Source organism: Girardinichthys multiradiatus, chromosome 19 (genome assembly GCF_021462225.1).
Source record: "Girardinichthys multiradiatus isolate DD_20200921_A chromosome 19, DD_fGirMul_XY1, whole genome shotgun sequence".
NCBI lineage: Eukaryota > Metazoa > Chordata > Actinopteri > Cyprinodontiformes > Goodeidae > Girardinichthys > Girardinichthys multiradiatus.
This window is the reverse complement of record NC_061811.1, coordinates 22,720,507-22,741,819: the sequence shown is the minus strand read 5'-3', so window position 1 is coordinate 22,741,819 and position 21,313 is coordinate 22,720,507. Positions and strand designations below refer to the sequence as shown.

General features: G+C 41.2%; 3 protein-coding genes across 3 annotated transcripts in view; 2 read left to right on the top strand and 1 right to left on the bottom strand.

Moving 5' to 3' along the window:
• Window positions 1-95: 95 nt before the first annotated feature.
• pnn (pinin, desmosome associated protein) lies at window positions 96-6,644 on the top strand. Its single transcript, XM_047392853.1, has 9 exons — window positions 96-253; window positions 670-747; window positions 2,119-2,190; window positions 3,033-3,108; window positions 3,222-3,316; window positions 3,393-3,468; window positions 3,609-3,764; window positions 3,852-3,990; window positions 4,869-6,644. Exons 1-9 carry the CDS (start codon window positions 141-143, stop codon window positions 6,077-6,079), a joined length of 2,016 nt encoding a protein of 671 aa, XP_047248809.1. The 5' UTR covers window positions 96-140; the 3' UTR covers window positions 6,080-6,644.
• Window positions 6,645-9,548: 2,904 nt separating this feature from the next.
• On the bottom strand, window positions 9,549-14,344 carry gemin2 (gem (nuclear organelle) associated protein 2). Its single transcript, XM_047393092.1, has 10 exons — window positions 14,098-14,344; window positions 13,888-13,972; window positions 12,830-12,919; window positions 12,633-12,692; window positions 12,410-12,529; window positions 10,671-10,715; window positions 10,531-10,599; window positions 10,159-10,269; window positions 10,003-10,061; window positions 9,549-9,850 (listed from the first exon to the last, which is right to left on the bottom strand). Exons 1-10 carry the CDS (start codon window positions 14,217-14,219, stop codon window positions 9,811-9,813), a joined length of 801 nt encoding a protein of 266 aa, XP_047249048.1. The 5' UTR covers window positions 14,220-14,344; the 3' UTR covers window positions 9,549-9,810.
• Window positions 14,345-14,988: 644 nt separating this feature from the next.
• Window positions 14,989-21,313, top strand: part of ctage5 (CTAGE family, member 5) — a 29,793-nt gene continuing 23,468 nt past the window's right edge. The window contains exons 1-3 of the mRNA XM_047393089.1: window positions 14,989-15,187; window positions 15,321-15,454; window positions 21,211-21,297. Of these exons, the coding sequence (XP_047249045.1) occupies window positions 15,088-15,187; window positions 15,321-15,454; window positions 21,211-21,297 (321 nt within the window). The 5' untranslated portion in view covers window positions 14,989-15,087. The remainder of the gene's footprint in view (window positions 15,188-15,320; window positions 15,455-21,210; window positions 21,298-21,313) is intronic.

Below are 21,313 nucleotides of genomic sequence, written 5' to 3'. Positions count from 1 at the left end.
TTGGTGCAACACGGTCATTATGCGGTTCTGTTTTTAAGCAGCAGGTGGTGGCAGAGCGCATGATCCAGCTGTTGCTTTATACAGTCGAAGAAGACACGCTAAAGAGACGGACACGTGATTCCCGCTAACTGGAAAGCAAGATGGCGGTGGCTGTGCGGAGCTTGCAGGACCAGCTCGAAAAAGCCAAAGAAGGCTTGAAACATGTGGACGATAATATTCGTAAACTGACTGGACGGGACCCCAATGAGTCACGGTAAGCGGATGATAAACAGAGTGAATGTCTTTATTCGATAACTAATTTGTTATTGAGGCTAATATTTCTTCCTCAATGTGAGCTAACGCAGTTAGCATGAGGTGGCCAGCCTGCTGGCAGAAACCACCTCCCTGTTGTTTTGACATACTCATTTTAACTGTCCTCTTACGAGTATTTAGTGAAACAAACAGTATAAACAGTAAGTTAAATGTTATTTTAAACCTATAAGAAGAGTTTGGTTGTTAGCTGAGCAGTAGCCGATCGTCCCAATGTCACCTCCCTGTTTTATAGCGCAAATCTGTCCCCTTCTGGTAAAGGGCAGAAGTAGCTCTCAAAACATTGAAAATTTCTCATTAGCTGGTGCCAGTTTGCAGAACTATTTCTGTGTTGACCCATTTGTATTTCCGTGTTTACAGACCGGGTCAACTCCGTCGACTCAGCGGCCCCATGGCAGGCCTGGCAGGAGGTAGAGGCAGAGGAATCAATCTTCTCAGGTAACATACGGGGGCGGATCTCACTTTAAATAAATCAAATCGACTGAAGGGAACAAACTGGACATGTCGAATGAAACCTTTCTTTATATAGCAAAAAAAAAAAAAAAAAGGAATGATCTGAATAAACAAATTACGAATGAGGCCAAAATTGCCTCTGGTGCAGATGAGGGAGCGGAAGACTGGTATAAAAAGATTATTGCTGACTGTACATGTGGATAGGTTTGTTGGCAAAATTTACCAACTAGTTGTATCTCCCAACAAATTATTTAATTTGAAAGAGCTTTTTTTTTTCTTTTTTTTTTTTTCAAAGGATGCCATGGTCCTGTTTGTATGTTTAAAGAAATGGCTATGGTGTTTACTAGCTGAAATTTTTGATTGTTTAAGACATTGGTATAAAACGTTAACAAAGGGTCTACCCTCCTTAGTGGTAAGAATAAATGTGAGTTAATTGACTTGATACGATCCTTTTTAATTAGCTCATAGGTCACTTTGTTGCTGTAGAACGATATTTTCCCCATTATTAATAATGAATAACAAAGAATTTTCTACATTGAATTAAAAACACACATAGCTTGCATTCTTTGTCAAAAAAAAAAAAAATCCTGAAATTTGTAGTTCTGTTGATTGAGTAAGGACTTTCCAGCAGCCATAAGGCACATAACTCCGAGTTTCCAATTGATCTATTGGAGAATGAGTGTATGAGCATTTGTAAGACCAACTGGATGAATGTGGCTCTATTGTAAAGTGGTCAGTTCTACTAAAATTTATTTGAACTTAAACAGGACTTCAGCAATAAGCCCAGCCTATTTCAGCCGCAGGAACTTGGTGGAAAAACATGATATTCTGAGTACGTTTACTTTATCATCGTAGATACTCAAAACGCAACCTAATAAAGCCAATGAAAATCAGTGTTTGAGTAGATGGTGCTGCCAGCCCTTTAACCTGCGATAAACTGAATTTTCTTTGTATTTACTTTAAAAGCATTTGATTCGACTAAAAAATGAACTATGTTCATGTTGAGTGAATAAAGTATTGTTAGCATGAAACAGTATTGTTTCTCAAGATTAACGTAGTCAGTTTGAGTTTCAGTGTTAAAATATAAACTGGGCTCAAGTTGTGAAAAACTATTTTAAAAGGACTGAATGCTAACATTTTCACACAAAGTCCAAAGCGTTTAGTTTTTCAAAGTGGTTCTGTTCCCCAGTCATGGAGAATGTTTACAGCTTATGTGTCTATCAGAAAGAAAGATGCTGCCTTGTTTTCATTAAATTGAATGTAAAATCTGTTTGATTGTTTTGGTAGAATAACACAACAACAGTTGGTCATTTTAAACACAAGTTCATTGTTCCAATACTTTGCATTGTTCTCCAGACGCAGTCTCTCAGATATGGGAAGCGGCGGCCCCCCTGCCAAACAAAGGGACATCGAAGGAGCTCTGCTGAGGTAAGATCTTCATTTTTTTTCTTGCACATATTCAGCTGACATCATCCCTGCATACAGTCTTGGGAAATGACCAAAACCAGGGTTCATTTTAAACAGACTAAACACCTCCGATGTGAAAACACCCTAAGAGGGGGGATGTTTTTAGGATGGAGTTAAAACAAAGAAATCTTCTTTTAAGACATAAAACCTGACCTGCTTGTTTTGTTGGTTATTTATTTAAACAGAAATAATCAGTTCTTGGAAGCAGTTTGACCCTTCCTCCGACGTATGTTTAGTTTATAAACAAGAAGTTGATGTCAAGGTGTGCTTCAGTCTCAAGGAAATATTCTGTATGATTGGTTTTTATTACCTTTTTGTCGCCAGATTCCTTTTGTTTTTAGGCATTTATTCACGAGAAGAAAGTGTAAATTTTCAGCAGTCTGACCTTATTTATAGCCCATCAGTTGGGACTGAAGCAGCTGATATTAATTTGCACTAAGTGGCTAATCTATTAATGATAGATGACATTTGAGGCGTCTTTTTTTCATTAGTTCATTCAGTTGTATTACACATAACTTCATTTATGTGCATCTGTGGTTTGATTTCTCTTCATGTGTTGACTGGATGGGTTGTTACTGACTTCATGTCTGTTGTAACCTTTAGGATAATATTTACTTAGAAAATCAATATGTGCAATGTTTACTTTCCCTTCTGTAAATATAAAGATAATTGTTCTGAATATTAACTTCTGGATAACTCGAGTAAGGATCAGATATTGTCTGTTGTTGTTGCTGCCTAGATTACTTTTGCTGCAGATCTATTTACACAGTTTATTATCTTTGTGCTGTTTGTTTTATGTGCAGGCTGGCAGGGGATCAGAGGGCCAGGAGAGACGTGCGACACGACAGTGATGCCGAGGATGATGACGATGTCAAAAAAGTAAGATGCCACGTATGACTGCTGGATAAATCCCTCTCTGCCACAATGGTGTTTTTATTTCTTTAAAAAAAAAGTGGCTTAACTTGTTGTCTGTTTTGTTTTGCCATCCATAGCCGGCGTTGCAGTCGTCTGTTGTAGCTACCTCTAAGGAGAGAACACGCCGAGACCTCATTCAGGATCAAACCATGGATGAGAAGGGCAAACAGAGGTAGGCCAGCACAACTTTAATACAAAATTTGAGTTCTGTATAAATGGTAAACTCATCAGTTTGGTATACGTGTCAGGAATCGGCGCATGTTTGGCCTGCTGATGGGGACGCTGCAGAAATTCAAGCAAGAATCGAATGACTCTTCTGAGAAGGTAAGCAAGAACATGTTTAAACCCGTTATCTAGTCTTACAGCGAGAACATCCACACCAGTAGGTTTATTTGACCTAGATGATTCCTGTTGTCTTAGTTGTTCTGTTCCTGGTAACTCTTTATCATCTGTTTGGATCACAGCTAAAGCGACGTTCAGAGATTGAGCAGAAGCTTGAAGTTCAAGCTGAGACTGAGAGGAAGAAGGTGGAAAATGAAAAGAGAGAACTGTTCGAGGAGAGGAGAGCCAAGCAGACAGAGCTGAGACTGCTGGAACAGAAAGTAGAATTAGCTCAGCTGGTAAGAAAATATGATCACTTTATTAAAAAGTGAAACAGCAGTTATTAACGCATTATAAATTATTTTCTCTCTAACCTCCAACCACAGCAAGAGGAGTGGACATGCCACAATAATCACCTGGTTAAATACATCCGCACTAAAACCAAGCCTCATATCTTCTACCGGCCTGGAAAAATGTGCTCCGCAACTCAGAAACTCCTCGAAGAATCCACAAAAAAACTCAATGGTCAGTGGTCATCTTTTTAAAATTTATTTACAAGGATAGTAGAGCTACAGCTCCTAAAAGTCCATGTCTCACCATGTTTTAGTCATGGAACGTAACTTCTGCACTTGTTAAACAGCTGATTTTCTGGCTTTGTTAGAACAAATGTAATTACTAAAATGAGAGCTGAACAGTATGCAGAAGATGAATGATGTAGTGACATGAAGGCCATAAGGCTTGCAACTCACGTTACCTCTGAAATAAATGGCTAGCTGGAGGGTAACCCTGCTTTGCAGCAAGAAGTTCTTGGGTTCGACTCCCTGCCGCGGGTCTTTCTGCATGGAGTGTGCATGTTCTCCTTGTCCATGCATGGGTTCTCTCCAGGTACTCCGGCTTCCTCCCACGGTCCAAAAAACATGACTGTTAGGTTAACTGGTCTCTCTACATTGGCCATGGGTGTGATCAATGTGATAGAACAAACTCTTTAAGATACGAAGCTTGGACTAGTCTATTAGTCCAAATAGTTAAAAGCAGGAATAATATTAAACGGTTGCTGAGCAACATGTTCATTGCCAATGGCTCCTAATTTAAAAATATAAACTGTATTATTAAAATTAGATATTGCTAGTGGGCATTTAAAAAGTTGAGCATCTCTTGTCATCGCTCACCATTTTGGAGGTCCCATGAGCAAAAAATTCAGAAATCTCCATATCTCACATTCAGTAAGTATATGCTTTACCTAGTGTTTTTCATTATTCTTTATTCTTGTCCAAACTCTTTAAATTTCCAATGATTGTAGGTTGCTCATTTGTATTTGTTTTATGGTGGGGATAAATATTTAGGACACACATCAGCAACAATCATGGGTTATTTCTTTTAATAACACTGACTTTTCTCTGCAGCTGTGTTTGAGGAAAGGCGGGAGGCGTTTGCCGAACATTTGAGTAAGATGGAGTTGCGTCCCCGGCGACAGCCGAACCGCGACCAGGATGGCAGCTCAGCCACAAGGATGGACCGCCCGGCGGAGGGTAAGCCAGCAGGTCAGGTAGAGAAGCGGACAGGTAAAAGGGGGGAATCAAGGAGGGAGGAAGAGGAGGACGAGGAAGAGGAGGAGGAGGAAAGAGAGAAGCAGAGTATTAGACAGCAGATGGGAGGGGGAGGTGGTCAGGAGAGAGAGGAAGGGGAGAAAGAGGTGTTAAATAAAATAGAAGAGGTGGGGGAGGAAGTGATGGAGGTGAGTGAGGAAGGAAGCAAGGAGAAGGGAGGAGAGGAGCAGAAGGAGAAGGATGAAAAGGAAGCAAGTCCAGAGTCAGAGGAGGTGGAGGACAAACTGGAGAAGGAAGACAAGGGTAGGGAGAAAGGGGTAGAAATAGACAGGAAACAGGAGTCCACAGAAGTCCAAGAAGAAAAAACTCCAGATATTCACTCTGAAGCAGCTGTAAGCAGCCAAGACGTCCCAGACACAAGTGATCAGCCCCCACAGAGCCTCACTGCAGAAGAACCGGCCACACAGTCCCCTGTGACAGAGGCTGCTTCTCAAACCCAAGAACCCCAAACGGCCTCTGCTACCCCTGCCCAAAATCCAGTCACTCCCACACAGGATTATATTGCCCCAGAATACAGCTTCCAGAACCCCACAGTGGAAAAACAGCAGTTGGAAAGAAAAGTAGAGGAGGAGGTGCTCCCACAAAAGCTGCCTGATTCCAAGGAGCTCCCTGTAACTGCACCTGGAAAGGAGGACAACCGAGGCAGAGGGAGAAAGAAGGAGAAGGAAGTGAGGAAACGTCATAGTCGTAACAGCTCCTCCTCTTCCTCATCTGGATCCTCCTCCAGCGGTAGTTCATCCTCATCCTCTGGATCCAGCCGATCCTCCTCATCGTCCTCATCTTCATCATCCTCGACATCCAGCAGCCGGAGCCGAGACAGTGGCAAGCGAAAGAGGAGGCCGTCTGATAGAGGCAGAGATGAGAAAAAGGAAGCGAGAAGTCAACATAAGTCAGGAGGGAGAGACTCAACAGAGAGGAGGAAGAGAAGGAGCGAGGAAAAGAAGGGCAGGCCTTCCCGAAGTGATAGGGAAAATAAAGATAGAGACAGGAAGGACAAGAGACGCTGATTTGATTTATGCGCTTCTGCAGAAACGGAAAGGTGATTAAATCATCAGCTGTTTTCTTTGACATGGGGCAGCGGTTTTTAAACACACAATTTCCGTAAAATCAGTTGGTTTTTTTGTTTTTGTTTGTTTGTTTGTTTGTTTTTTTAGTTTTTGGTTCTGATGGTCCCAATTATTTGTCAGTAGCCAGCTGAAAATTTGACTGCTTATTTCTGTTCCTCTTTCCCCCTGATAAACTAGAATTGTCACTGCAAATGCGTCTGATCTGAAGAGAAAATGTTTCTTCCACCTCATTCTAGATTCGGTGTGATATTCTGGCATTAAGATGAACTCTGTGTGGCTAAAATGAGCTGAATGTCTTCATACTGTTCATACCAGGGCTGGGTTATGGTAGAAACAACTATTAAAATTCTGTTCTATTAAAGTTGTTGCGACTAGGCTATAAATTCCCATTGATCTTCACTGTTTGAATGTCAAGTGTGATTTATCCTTATTCTTAAAACCATTTTTTGCTCTGTTTTTTGTACGTGATGATCGGCTTGTAATAAAGGTGAGGTATAAGCAGAAATGTGTTTGGTTATTTGTTATTTTGAGTGGATTTCCACATCCCTTTTGTATCAGTCTGATTAAAATTCAGCTTTCACTGTCGTTACACCGACTTGCAAATGCATTCATGTCCCTTTAACCTTTCTGCATTTTGTCACATCACAGCTACAGACCTACATACAGGGGTTGGACAATGAACCTGAAACACCTGGTTTTAGACCACAATAATTTATTAGTATGATGTAGGGCCTCCTTTTGCGGCCAATACAGCGTCAATTCGTCGTGGGAATGACATATACAAGTCCTGCACAGTGGTCAGAGGGATTTTAAGCCATTCTTCTTGCAGGATAGTGGCCAGGTCACTACGTGATACTGGTGGAGGAAAACGTTTCCTGACTCGCTCCTCCAAAACACCCCAAAGTGGCTCAATAATATTTAGATCTGGTGACTGTGCAGGCCATGGGAGATGTTCAACTTCACTTTCATGTTCATCAAACCAATCTTTCACCAGTCTTGCTGTGTGTATTGGTGCATTGTCATCCTGATACACGGCACCACCTTCAGGATACAATGTTTGAACCATTGGATGCACATGGTCCTCAAGAATGGTTCGGTAGTCCTTGGCAGTGACGCGCCCATCTAGCACAAGTATTGGGCCAAGGGAATGCCATGATATGGCAGCCCAAACCATCACTGATCCACCCCCATGCTTCACTCTGGGCATGCAACAGTCTGGGTGGTACGCTTCTTTGGGGCTTCTCCACACCATAACTCTCCCGGATGTGGGGAAAACAGTAAAGGTGGACTCATCAGAGAACAATACATGTTTCACATTGTCCACAGCCCAAGATTTGCGCTCCTTGCACCATTGAAACCGACATTTGGCATTGGCATGAGTGACCAAAGGTTTGGCTATAGCAGCCCGGCCGTGTATATTGACCCTGTGGAGCTCCCGATGGACAGTTCTGGTGGAAACAGGAGAGTTGAGGTGCACATTTAATTCTGCCATGATTTGGGCAGCCGTGGTTTTATGTTTTTTGGATACAATCCAGGTTAGCACCTGAACATCCCTTTCAGACAGCTTCCTCTTGCGTCCACAGTTAATCCTGTTGGATGTGGTTCGTCCTTCTTGGTGGTATGCTGACATTACCCTGGATACCGTGGCTCTTGATACATCACAAAGACTTGCTGTCTTGGTCACAGATGTGCCAGCAAGACGTGCACCAACAATTTGTCCTCTTTTGAACTCTGGTATGTCACCCATAATGTTGTGTGCATTTCAATATTTTGAGCAAAACTGTACCCTTACCCTGCTAATTGAACCTTCACACTCTGCTCTTACTGGTGCAATGTGCAATCAATGAAGACTGGCTACCAGGCTGGTCCAATTTAGCCATGAAACCTCCCACACTAAAATGACAGGTGTTTCATTGTCCAACCCCTGTATATTTTATTGGGATTTTATCTGATCAATGAAATTTAGTGCATAATTGTGAGTTGGATGTAATTTGATACAAGCGAAAGTCTGAAAGGTGTGGTGTACATTTGTATTTCACCCCCTTTACCCTGATGCCTCTTAAGAAAATCTAGTGTAATGAATTGCCTTCAGATATTATTTATTTACTGTTCTGAAGAGGAGACAAAAGAACACAGTAGGTCGGGGATAAAGCTGTAGAGAAGTGGTGGACGTCTAACAAGCTAGTTAGACGTACTCCCATTTTAGCTAACTTTAGCAATCAAAATGAGCTCAAACTAAAAACGTTCATATTAGTGGTTTAGAGCGCTTTGATGGTAGATATTATGACTTCAGTAAGACGAGGGACTGGTGTTAGGCAGTTTACTCCAATGTGGAGTTAAATTGGTAAAGACTGCAGGTTTATCAGTTCCAACTCGTCAGTCTACTTGAGCCCCACCGAAGATGGAGTAAACTTTTCAATCTTGCATCAGGCTGTCAGTTGTGCAGCAGTATTTAAGATGTTCCTTTGCTTTCCAGGCCTTGTAGTTGCTTGAAAATGATCCTGGCAGACTTGGGATCAGCTGATCAGGCAGATTTACTTTTTAGTAATTTCAGAATATGACATCTTTAAACTACAGGTAAAGGAACTACTATCATTAACTGTATGAAACCTCCTTTTTAAAAAATCTGAACTAACCCTTTAACTGACAGACTGGGCAGAGAAGCAGCCCAGAGGCCCGTGGTAACTCTGGAGTTGCTGCTGAGATACACAGCTTGGGTGAAGGTATCTGTTAAGTGGGCAACTATCAGTCATTTGACCTTTGAGGCTATTACAGATGAAGTCTGCTAAGGCTCACCAGCTTATGTATTTTTATTGGAAGAAAATGAGCACAGACTTGATGTCAGAAACATGTGCAGCAAAATAATAGGGATGACTTAAAAGCCAGAGCAAGGAGGGCCAAAGGTGTCGCCTGACCGGAGTCATCTTTTTTTAATCATAGGTTGCTGGCATCTTGTTACAGATTTGCCAAACACAATGTACAAATTCTCATTTGTCCCCGTTAGTATCAGCCTTTTTGACAATTTGGCCTAATCTGACAAATGTAGAAGCCTATATTTGTCCTCAGTCAACTTCAAAACAAATTGCATTGTGGGTAATAAACTTGACTTTGACCTTGAGATATTTGGCTGCAAAATAGTTTCAGACTGAAGCAGAGGTTCCCTAAATGACTTGGAGCTAAAGGTGGTTCTGGTATTCATTCAGTGGAGCTCAATACAAGAGAGTGAAATTGTTCCTTTCACTTTACAATCGTCATCCAAACGGTGTTGGTCTACAATTCTGTGCTTGTGGAAATAATTTGGGCCCATTAAACATGAGTCTTTGACATTTTCTGCCAAAGTTAAAGCTTTGATGAGTCATTAGGTTTGTTAGTGCTGTACCGTAGCCAATAAAAATGTTCACACAAGATGTTATATTACAAATGATTTATTTTACTCAGTTAAATGCTGACAAAGAATATTTTGCATAATCTTCACCAAATAACTTCTTCAGCTCCGCAAATCTGGGCGTGTAACCGGTTTTCTTTTTAACCCAAAAACTATGTTTTGGCGGTTTTCTTGTGGGCGCTCTGGAGGGATTTCATGTCGAAACTCTTAACCTCTGTGTGTTGCCTTGAGAGCAAAATATTTCACAATCTGCTGCTATCAGTCTCTAAACAGTTCAGCTTCCTGCTCATTCCGGCTGGTCTGCAAGATCAACCTGTTCAAAGTATCTGCAGGTAAAACAAACAGGTAGAGCTCATTATGCAAAGGATCAATTGATTTGATTAATTTGTCAACTTAAAGTGTCATGATCAAGCTTTCACTATATTTAACTTAAAATGGTTGCATTTAAGGTGAGTATGGCAGATGTTTTTGGAGTTACCTCGCAACAAGACAGATGAGCAGGTTGAGAGCAGGCAGGTTCTCGTCCTCCTGACTGTTCTGTTGGACAATGAGGAGGTCAGTAAAGATATATAAATAAACTCACCTTACCTAAAGTCTAAGCAAGAAACAAAAAACTTTGAAGATTTCACCCTACCATTGTGCTGCGGAGCTGGGCACACCTCCTTGCCAGCTGTCGGATGGAGGAGTGGGCTTCAGGCAGCAGGGGCTTCTCCAAGCAGGCCAAAAGAGCGTACAACCAACGACCCTGTTTATGGGTTAGAACACAAATGTTTTGCTGTAGTTCTTAATAATTCACAAAAATTCGGAGAGACGGAATCTTTGCAAGTCATACAAGAAGATTCATGTTGGGAGTTAGGTGGGCAAATGTTTCCTGTCTTGGCTGGTCAGAATTGGGATGTTGCAGTGCAACATTGCATGGGTTTAAAGTTAAAACTGCTGCGATTGATTTCTGTGGCGCCGTCAACGAGCTGAGAAAACGCTTGAGTGAATAATCAGCCGAACTCACCAGCTGTGGAACAAATTTTCTCTCTTCAAACCAGCTGATTAGGATGTCCAGTAGCATCAGAACGGTGGACTGAGAACACACAGAGCCCAGAAATTTAACCAGAGTTAACTGTGGAAATCTGTGACGGGTTCTGCACTTACCTGATTGAATCTGCTGATGATGCTTAGCAATGGAGGAAACCCCACCTGAACACAAACACATCATTAGTCTAACTGGTCTCCCATATCCTCATTGTTTGATGTTATTTTCTTCTAAAGTGGAACAAAGATAATATTTTGCCAGATCTCCATCAGGCAGAATCTCACAAAAATATTCTGAAATGTAAACGTGTGAAGTCTTCATTATAGACTGTTCCGTTGCTGTCCCCTTTTAAATTGTATAAATATGTCGGTTCACTATAAATTCATGGCATGTCTTTCTGGTCAGGCTTAAATATGGAGCCTGGAAAAACTTGCATTAAGGAAGAGTTTGCATAAAATAGGCAGATTGATGGCCGGATGGAAAATGAATGGAAGAATGGACAAGTTCATGGATTCACTTCTATTTGGTTTGTTCATATGAACTGACTGGACAGATCAATGGCAGCTTTGTTTTTGTTAAATAAATACAGTTTTTAAGGATTTTACTATGAATGATTTTCCAATCATTTGTTGTGATTCTTAAGCCAAAATCGATTACCGTATTTTCTGCACTATAAGGCGCACCGGATTATAAGGCGCACCTTCAATGAATGGCCTATTTTAGAACTTTTTTCATATATAGGGCGCACCGGATTATAAGGCGCATAGAATAGAAGCTACTGCAGTCAAACGTTTGACTGGGGTTGCGTTATGCATCCACTAGATGGAGCTGTGCTAAAGAGAATGTCAACAAAACAGTCAGATAAGTCAGTCAGTCAAACTTTATTAATACACTACAAACCAGCGTTCTGATAACTCCATTCACTCTCATGGTAAGGTCTCCTCTACATAGAAATCTATTGAATAGAGCCAACCGCACGTTAGGAATGCATTGGAGTCTATGAAGTAGAAGTTGAAATCAAACGTTAGTTAAAACGTGAAAAGGAACTTTTCCCTGATTCAGTAAACACGTAAAAGAAACAGTTTGATGCACTAAATCAAACGTTAGTACATTCACAATATAGTAGCGTTAACTGTTGAATTATCTTGCTGCTGCTCTATTCCCATGTTCGACTGCGTAGCTGACAGCCTTGAGTTTGAACTCAGCATCGTAAGCGTATCTCTTGAAAGGTGCAATTTTGGGGTCGTTATACACACACAAGTGGTGTTGGACTAGGAGTAAGCACAGTACAGGTGTTTACCGCTATTACTTTGGCGACGCCCCTGACTACGGTAGCCGTAATGTTGCAAGCGGTGCGGCTTTATAGTTTACCAGTCGTACTGAAACATTTTGACAGAGCGCCGTGTACAACCAGTATGGATCAACCAATTAACCAATTGATCCATATATAAGGCGCTCAGGATTACAAGGCGCACTGTCATTTTTTGAAAAAATTAAAGGTTTTTAAGCGCTTTATAGTGCGGAAAATACGGTACATTTGGGGACTCATCTGGGATTATTAAAAAACTTAATGCATAGATAAAAGAAACATGTTGAAGGAATGACTGGATGGATGGATGAATGGATGGATGGATGGATGGATGACATTGTAACCATGTGCATCTCTAATAAAACCAGTGTAAAAAAGGAAATTGTTTTGAGTACTTCACTTTAAGAAATTCTAATAGTTTTCACAGATAATGGGAATAAAATACGTTGTTTTTTTTTCATAATTATGCAAACCTGAAAAATACTCATTCCTGACATTTCCTGGCTGCAAAGGACACCTGAGTCTTACAAATAAGGACGTTTTTACAACCTTGCTGTAGTCCAGTGCTGGCTCTTGATCTGCGTCTGCGAGGCTGGACGATGAAGAACCCAGATAAGTCTTCTCTCCTAAACAAAACCTCTTCCAGCCCTCTTCATCTGTCAGCTTTGGCTGGGAAGGACAACATGTTTAAGGCTTTTAAAACAGGCTCTGTGATCAGTCAACTCAGGCACATGATGGTATCCTGGTTTTCACATGGTGTAGGACATCTTACCATCTGTACATTGTCGTCAAGCGTGTGATTACTCCAGTGTGTCCTGTTCCTAGTGATGCTCTGAACATGGATTGTGAAAGAGAAGAATTATGCATGAACCTTTATCTTTGATGATAAATTACTAGTTTAAATTTGCCAATATAACCATTTATGATTAGGAATTAGTAACAGTATGACAATGAAACATTTCTGCATACCTGCCTGACATCCGAAAAATTGCTGACTTGGTGTTGTTGCCAACTGAGGCTGGGGCAGAAGCCTACAGGAGCAGCAGGGCACCCTGCTACCTGCAACCACAAATGTTCCTCCTGTTACTTTAGGTCTTACAGTCCTATGCAAAAGTACTTTGAACCTTTCCATATTTTGTCATGTTACACATATAAGGTTCAACAAATTTCATTGGGATTTCGTTTGATGGACAAAAACAAAGTAGCGCATGAATATGAAGTGGAAAAAAGGACAGGTTTTTTGTAATGGAAAATGGCAGGTGTGCTTCAACAACCTAAATGAAACTGATTAGAGGTTCTTATCGGACCTGTAGCAACAAAGGGTGGGAGAATTCTTGCAAAAAGACTGATAATAAACTTTATTTTTTCTCTCAATCTAAAAGCAAATCTGGTAATTGGAAAATTTTGCAAATAGGTTTTTTAATTTAGATGTCTGCCCCATAAACCCACCATTCCTACTATAAAACAAGGTGGTGGCATCATCATGCTGTGGGGATGACGCTCTTAGGCAGGACAAGAAAGATGGATGTAGCTAAATACAGGACAATCTTTGAAGACAACCTATTAGAGGCTGCAAAAGACTCAAGACTGGGGCAAAGGGTTGCCTTAGAGCAACACAGTGACCCTAGAGCTACAGTTGTTTAAATCTAGGCTTATCTAAGAACTGCCTAGACATAAATCTAATTACAGAACTGTAGCCAAAGTTGAAAACTGATGATCACAGATATTCTCCATCCAATCTGACTTAGCGGGAGAGGTTTGGCAAAGAACAAGTTTAAAGCAGCTGGTGTGCGTGTCATAAAATTTCAATAAAAATACCTGAAGTCTGTGTTTGAAACGTGACAAAATGTTGAAAGGCTCAAGGGGTGTGAATACTTGTGAAAGGCAGTACATAAGGAGAAAAATCACATTTGTCTTCTCGCTGTTCTTAGCTACAGGTGATGCTTTATAATTTCAATGCATTAGGTTGTACTGATAAACAACCAATTCCTCAATAAATATGAGCTATATTATGTAAATTTACTCACAGACACATTAACTGTTTGCTTCTTCGTCAGTTTCTTAGGGTCGATTTGAGCAACCACCACATCAGGACACAGTGATGCCTCCAGCCTTAAAAAAGACAATAAACACATGAACCCAGAAGGGTGCTACAGGTGGGTTGGATCTGGGAGAAAGACTGTGGTGTAACTACGGGTCAGGATAATCTGGATTAAACAGAAGTCAGCTAAACGTACTGGACCTGTCGGAGATATTCTTGGGGGTTCCTTGGCGGCCCATTAAGGACCCGGTCCTCGGTATCTTCTCCACAATCCACCGGCAGCAGCCTTGGCATTAACTCCTCCACGTCCGACTTCATTTTCTAACAACCACGATCTAAACAGCAACTACTGGCTTAAACAATAACGCTTTAATTCTCGTAGTTACTTTGAAGAATAAGCGCCATCTTGTTTGTTGAGGCGAATGGTGATGAGGTCATTTTTGTGCGCAAGACTTGTTTCCGTGGTAACAAACGCCACATTAGTGTGTTTCATTGACCTCAAACTTCGGCGTTACACATATTAATATAATAGAAATTTTACTAAAATTGTCCCAAGTCCCATTCCTGTAAAATTTAAGACAAGAAACAAACAACAAATGCTTAAAAATAACATTCATATTTAGACTTTCTGAATTATTGAAAAGTTAATCTATCATTTTTCAATCATGTCAATTTTTCTGCATTTAATCTACACTGATTAACAGACAATTATTTTGTTGAATTTTGAGGTCGGTTTTAAGATAGCTGAGACTTTCTAAATCAGAATTTCAACTTCAGTGGTCGCTGATTTTTGTGACTTAAAAATCAGAAATTCCGACTTCCAAGATTGCATGGAATGCACCATGAGCTTCATAAAGTTCAAAGTCCACAGAATGAAAACAAAGATATTAACATGCTAAAATATGATTATTCTTAAATTAAATACAAACATAAAGGAAATATTTTTGACCTATATTAGAGTTTAAAAAAACTTTGACCAGAGAAAAGATCATGTCTAGTTCGAAAATCAGCCCTTGTTAATGATTGTCTTTCTGCAGGCCTTATATCTTATCTCAACTGTTTCATTTACCATTGAGCTTTCGTGACAGCAGCTGCAAAGAGGCAATGTCCACTTGCCAGCTTAACTGTTACTTCAACCCTACTATGGAGATTTTCATCTGACACAAAACTTTAAAACCTGAAAAATATGGAAGCCAGTCTCTGGATTGTATCTTTTTTGATTTTTCCATACTTAAATCTGGGATCGTTGTCTGACTACAAGATCTGTGGAGATCCTGGATGCGAAAGTAAGTCCAAACGCTTTGGTACAACTCCTTTGCCACGGACTATCCTTGTAGGATTATTCCAAATCTAACCCTCCTGTATTATGATCATCATCATTATATGTGTCTCCTTTAACCTTTGTATCTGTTTCTTTAGGTCCAATGAGCAGAGTGCAGGCTATAAAGAACCACAAAGGAAAGGACTGCAGATTCCTGAACTTCAGACGAGGAGACACAATTTTTGTGTACCACAAACTTACAGGAAAACGAGAAGACCTCTGGGCAGGCACTGTATGTTTTGTAACAGTTAAAATGGTGAAGATTGTAACGCCGTTACCTAATGCACCAAGCCACCTATCTTAGGTTGGAGGTTAATGAGATAAGTCTTAATTATAATACAGAGCAGCTTTGGTTGTGAGTGCTGAGTGGTTGAGATGATGTGATGCTGGTATCTGTGGCATGCCTCCTGTCACCCATATACAGTAGTAGTATGTATTTATAGACGAGGAGTTACATTGACTTGCAAAAGTACTTAGACCCTATGAACCTCTTCCCATTTTGTCTTGTAACAAACACAAACGTCAACAAATTGTATTGGGATTTAATCTTATAGACCAAAACAGTAGTAGTGCATAATTGTGAAGTGGAAAGAAAAGGATAGAAGTGGTTTTCAAAAATGATTACAAATACAAATATAGCTGCAAGTCTTTTGTCTTTTCTCTACCAGGTTTCCACATTTAGAGATTGAAATTTTGCATCATTTTTCAGAAGTGTCAGATAGATAGACACCCTTAACAAAAAGCTGTTTCAAAGCTCTGCTACTGCTCCCTAATTGGATTGTGGTTTGGACTTTGACTGGGCCATATGCTTTGATCTAAGTCATTCCATTATGGCTTTGGCTGTTTGTTAAGGGTTGTCGGTCCTGCTGGATTGTGAACCTCTACTCTAGTCTCAAGTCTTTCCAGACTTAAGCAGGTTTTGACTCTCTGTAGCTCAATCCATGTTTGCATCAAGCTCAAATAATGTTCCTGCTTAAGAGAATCATCCCTAAAGCATGATGCTGCCACCACCATGATTCACAGTTGGGATCATGCATTCAAGGTGACATGCACTAGATTTAATTTAAGGGTTTCACTGTAAAGGCCCTGATGTCATGTTGGTTTTGTTTGAGACTCTTGTGCAGGCAACAATTATGGAAACCAAAGAAAAGTTTGAATAGTTTTATTTATACAAGAGAATATAAGGTTCTTCTGGGTTCACATGAGAAACCAAGGGTGGTACAGAGGAAGAGAGGTAACCCCGAAGGGAAATTAAATGTTGTAGTTTATATTATGAAGGTTTCTTTAAAGATTTGTTGTAGATCCTGACAGCTGTGGGCAGGAAGGATCTCCTTCAGTGGTCTGTCTTACAGCAGATCTAAAGAAGCTTCTGACTGAAGACACTCTGTTGTTGTACAACAGTCTCATGAAGGATGCTCAGGGTTCTCCATAATGTTCCTCATTTTATGAAGAATCATTCTTTGCACAGTGATCTCCAGAGGTCCCCAGAACAGAGCCAGCCTTCTTTATCAGCTTGTTGAGCTTTAAGTCCATGGCTCTGATGCTGCTACCCCAGCAGATGATAGCAGAAGGTCACACTTTCCACAGCAGACTTATAGAAGATATACAGCATTTTGCTGCAAACACTGAAGGACCTAAGCTTCCTCAAGAAGTACGGTCTGCTCTGTCCCTTCTTGTAGATTGCTTCACATTTGTATCTCCACTCCAGTCTGTTGTCCAGGTGAACGCCGGGGTATTTATACTCCTCCACCACCTCCACTTCTTCTCCCATGATGGAAATAGTGTTTGACTTATTCCTGTTTCTCTTAAAATCTGCAATCAACTCCTTTATTTTAGTCATGTTCAAAATGAGATGATCATTTCCACACCATGCCACAAAGAGGTCCACCAGCTCCCTGTACTCAACTTCTTGTCCATCTCTGATCCACCCCACAACTGCAAAATCATCTGAGTATTTCTGCAGATGACAGGAGCCTGTCTTGTACTGGAAGTCTGAGGTGTACAGAGTGAAAAGGAATGGTGAGAGTACACTCCCCTGTGGTGCTCCTGTGCTGCTGACTACATGGTTAGACACACAACCTTCAGCCTCACAAACTGTGGTCTGTTTGTCAGGTAGTCTTTGATCCAGGAGATTGTTGAGGCCTCCACCTGAGTCTTCTGGAGTTTCTGACAAGCAAATTGTGTTAAATGCACTGGAGATGGTTTAGATATGGAAATGATGGGTGAGACAGTTTGTTTACTGCTTGAGAGATGGTGGAGTTCCAAGGGAGAAAGATGAATATACCCACAAAGGTTAAGATCAGCAGGTGGTGTGAGTGGTGCTTGTTGGTAATAATTTCATTGTTCTTCCAGGTGGGGACATGAGAGGCTGAAGAGAGCAAGAGGGTGGACAGGCAGGTGAGTAATGGTGGATTGTTGTTGAGGGGTTCTGACAGCATAACCCAGGGGAGGAGCCAGAAAAGAGGTAAGGAGATTCGTGGATGGATTCTTGAGGAGAGTACTCCAACAAAAGGCCCGAGAGCAAGAAAGTAGATGACTGAAATCTTGGAACAGAGGGTGAACTGGAAAACTGGTTGTCTGAAAGGGATCCACAAAGTGGTAAGCACAGGAAACACAGGAACTAATGAGTATTAGTTATTACCACTCATGGAGCAAAACAATCTGGCATCTGCCTCAGGAAATCACCTCTAATTGAAGTTGACAAACTCCAGCTGTGAGGACACACCTGCCGATCACACCCTGCAATCAGAGGAGGTAGACGCCCCTGGCAGATGCATAGAGGTAGAATGTGCAGAGTTTTCAAAGTCAGGGTCAAGATCCACAATGAAGGAACAGTCAAAGGGCAAAAGGAGCTGGAAATAAGTTGTTTTATTTGACAGACATGAAAGCTGGGATGGACATGAAGTTAGGATGGAAGTTTATAGTGGACAGGCTGATAATGGAATCAATAACGGAACCTGGTAGAGAGTTTTCTGGAACAAGAGTTTAGTGGAAACTGTAGCTGGTAACCAAACCTTACTAGGAGAGTAGGTTGGACCAGGGATGCAGTTCTTGTCAGTGAATTGATTTAGATGTTTTGGGCTAATGTTCTCTGTAAAGATTATTTGGTTTGGTTCCACATCTTATGACAGCAATGGAAATGGGTGCAGATGGAGGAAGTAGTGGAATCCACAAAAGAAGATGAAAAGAGAGAAGGCTAGTATCTTAGGGAGACTTCAAAAAGGAAAGATCTAGTGACATAAATGAATTGTGAGTGTACTCCACCCAGGTAAAATGTTAGCTTCAAGTAGACGGGTTTGATCAGTACACTCACCGGAGGGAGTTTTCCTGCTCCTGGTTCTTGTCTGTTGGTTTGTGTATGAAAGACTGAGGTGAGTTGAGACTGCAGCCAGAGGAGCAGTGAGGAGATTCCAAGAGGGATTCTTGAGGGGAGCTCTCCAATTCACTCTGAGAGTGAAGAGGCAGAGCACTGGAATCCAGGAACAGAGGGAAAACTGGAAAACTGGTTTCCTGAAAGGTGGACACAAAAGAGGTAAGCACAACAAATGCAGGAAATGAGGAGTAGCAGGCCTGGTTACCAGTTATGGAGCAAGACAATCTGGTAACTGCCACAAGGAATGCTTTCTTCCTTGAGGTCTTCCTGATTAGACTTGACAAGCTCCAGCTGTGAGGACACACCTGCCGGTCACACCCTGCAATCAGAAGAGATAGAGCCACACACAGTCCTGTGGATATTGTTTTGTTTTATCATACACAATCCCTTTAAAGTACATAGAAGATTGTGTTTGTGATGTGGCAAAATTTGAAAAAATTACAGTTCACATGTATTCAATTCAATTCAATTCAAATTACAAAAATACTTTATTAATCCCAAAGGGAAATTAAATGTTATAGCTCATATTATGAAGGTTTCTTCAAAGAGCCATTGTAGATGCTGATTGCTGTGGGCAGGAAGGATCTCCTGTAGCGCTCCGTCTTACAGCAGATCTGAAGAAGCCTCTGACTGAAGACACTCTGTTGTTGTAGGACAGTCTCATGAAGAGGATGCTCAGGGTTCTCCATAATGTTCTTCATTTTATGAAGAATCCGTCTTTCCACAATGATCTCCAGAGGTTCCAGAGGAGTCCCCAGAACAGAGCCAGCCTTCTTTATCAGCTTGTTGAGCTTTTTTAAGTCCCTGGCTCTGATGCTGCTACCCCAGCAGATGATGGCAGAAGAGATCACACTACTAGAGGAGGATGCGAAGCTTGTTTCTGAACTGAACCTATTGAAGAATGTGTTCAGTTCATTGGCTCTGTCCAGACCTCCATCGGTCTGATCATCCTTCTGCTTGAAGCTTGTGATCTTCTTCATCCCTGTCCACACATCTCTGATATTGTTTTGCTGGAGCTTGCTATCCAGCTTCTTCTTGTACACCTCCTTGCTGTCTCTTATCTTGACTTTAAGATGCTTCTGTATTCTCCTCAATAATTCTCTGTCTCCCTCTCTGAAGGCTCTTTTTTTCTTGTTAAGCAGGTCCTTCAAGTCACTGGTGATCCAAGGTTTGTTATTGGGGAAGCATCTCACGGTTCTGGTGGGGATGATGTTATCCACACAGAAGTTTATATAGTCAGTTACACACTCAGTCATGGCATTGATGTCCTCTCCATGTGGCTGGCACAGTGCGTCCCAGTCTGTAGCCTCAAAGCAACCTTGCAGAGCTTCTTCAGCTTCCTGTGACCATTTTCTCACAGTCCTCTTTATTACAGGTTGCCTCTGAACAAGGGGCTTATATTTCGAGCAGAGAAGAACAAGATTGTGATCTGATTTGCCTAGAGGAGGTCTTGCTGTAGAGATATATGAGTCCTTGACATTTGCATAAAACAAATCCAATGTTTTGTTTTCTCTGGTAGAGCAGTTGACAAACTGTTGAAATGTTGGAAGTGTAGCAGAGAGTGAAGCATGGTTAAAATCACCAGAAATTGCCACAAAAGCATTGGGGTTTTGTGTCTGTAGCTTAGCAACAACTGAGCTGATGGCATCACATGCAGTATCGGCAACAGCGGAAGGTGGAACGTAAACTGTTGCCAAAATAACACTGGTGAACTCTCTGGGTAAATAATATGGACAAAAACTTCCTGCCAACAGTTCAATATCTGGACTGCAGAGACGACACTTCACAGTTACATGTCCTGGATTACACCATCTGTTGTTCACAAGTACTGCCAGTCCACCTCCTTTACATTTGCCGCTCCTCTTTAAATCTCTGTCTGCTCGTATGGTTAAAAAGCCCAGCAGAGAGACACTGGAGTCGGGGATATGATCCTGCAGCCATGTCTCAGTAAAACACATGATACTGCATGCCCGGTACTCCGGATGGGTCCTTTGTAGGGCTTGGAGTTCATCCAACTTGTTTCCCAACGATCTCACATTGCCCATCATAATCGACGGAAGAGATGGTTTGAACTTCTTCCTTCTCTCTCTCCTCTTAACTCCTGCTCTGCATCCACGGCGTCTCCTTTTCAACTCATCAGGGATTTGGGGTTGTAGCTGAAGTATTATTTGAGCTTTTGAGATATTAATCAGCTGCTCCCGGTTGTAAGAAACAACCCCGTTGCCATGGCAATGCATCATAACAAATGTCCAAAAATAGAAAAGTATTAGGAAAAATCCTCCAAGCTGCACAGGGTCCGACACCATAGAGGACAGTCGTCCAAAAAAAATCAACTGTATCCACCGCAAGAGGAATAGTTCCCAAAAAAGAATAAATCAGAATCAAAAGTAACAGAGCTACTCCAACCTGCTGCCACCTTGAGCGGCGCAATTCTAGAAATTCTAGAATTAGGCATACTGACTTACCACTTTAAGGAATAATGATGTTATGCCCCTCATACCTTTTTAGATAAATAGTTTAACCTTTTTCACCCACAATACTTCAAGTTGTTTAAGATTAAAGCAAAAATCAGAAAAACCCTAGAGTTTGTTGCACCAACATTTTATTTCTTTCAGATTGACAAACAATTTGGCTACTTCCCAAAGGATGCAGTGGAAGAGGAAGACGTTTTTGCAACAATGAGGAAAGTGGTGGAGACTCAGGTAATCTCAGTGGCTG

What these genes read in the sequence shown, in the direction of transcription:
- pnn (XM_047392853.1), top strand. Translation starts at nt 141, where the DNA reads ATGGCGGTGGCTGTGCGGAGCTTGCAGGACCAGCTCGAAAAAGCCAAA. An exon ending in CGAATGACTCTTCTGAGAAG is followed by an intron (nt 3,469 to 3,608) that starts GTAAGCAAGAAC and finishes TTTGGATCACAG; the next exon opens with CTAAAGCGACGTTCAGAGAT. An exon ending in ATCCACAAAAAAACTCAATG is followed by an intron (nt 3,991 to 4,868) that starts GTCAGTGGTCAT and finishes TTTTCTCTGCAG; the next exon opens with CTGTGTTTGAGGAAAGGCGG.
- gemin2 (XM_047393092.1), bottom strand. Translation starts at nt 14,219, where the DNA reads ATGAAGTCGGACGTGGAGGAGTTAATGCCAAGGCTGCTGCCGGTGGAT. An exon ending in AGCAAACAGTTAATGTGTCT is followed by an intron (nt 12,920 to 13,887) that starts GTGAGTAAATTT and finishes TTGTGGTTGCAG; the next exon opens with GTAGCAGGGTGCCCTGCTGC. An exon ending in ATTTTTCGGATGTCAGGCAG is followed by an intron (nt 12,693 to 12,829) that starts GTATGCAGAAAT and finishes ATCCATGTTCAG; the next exon opens with AGCATCACTAGGAACAGGAC.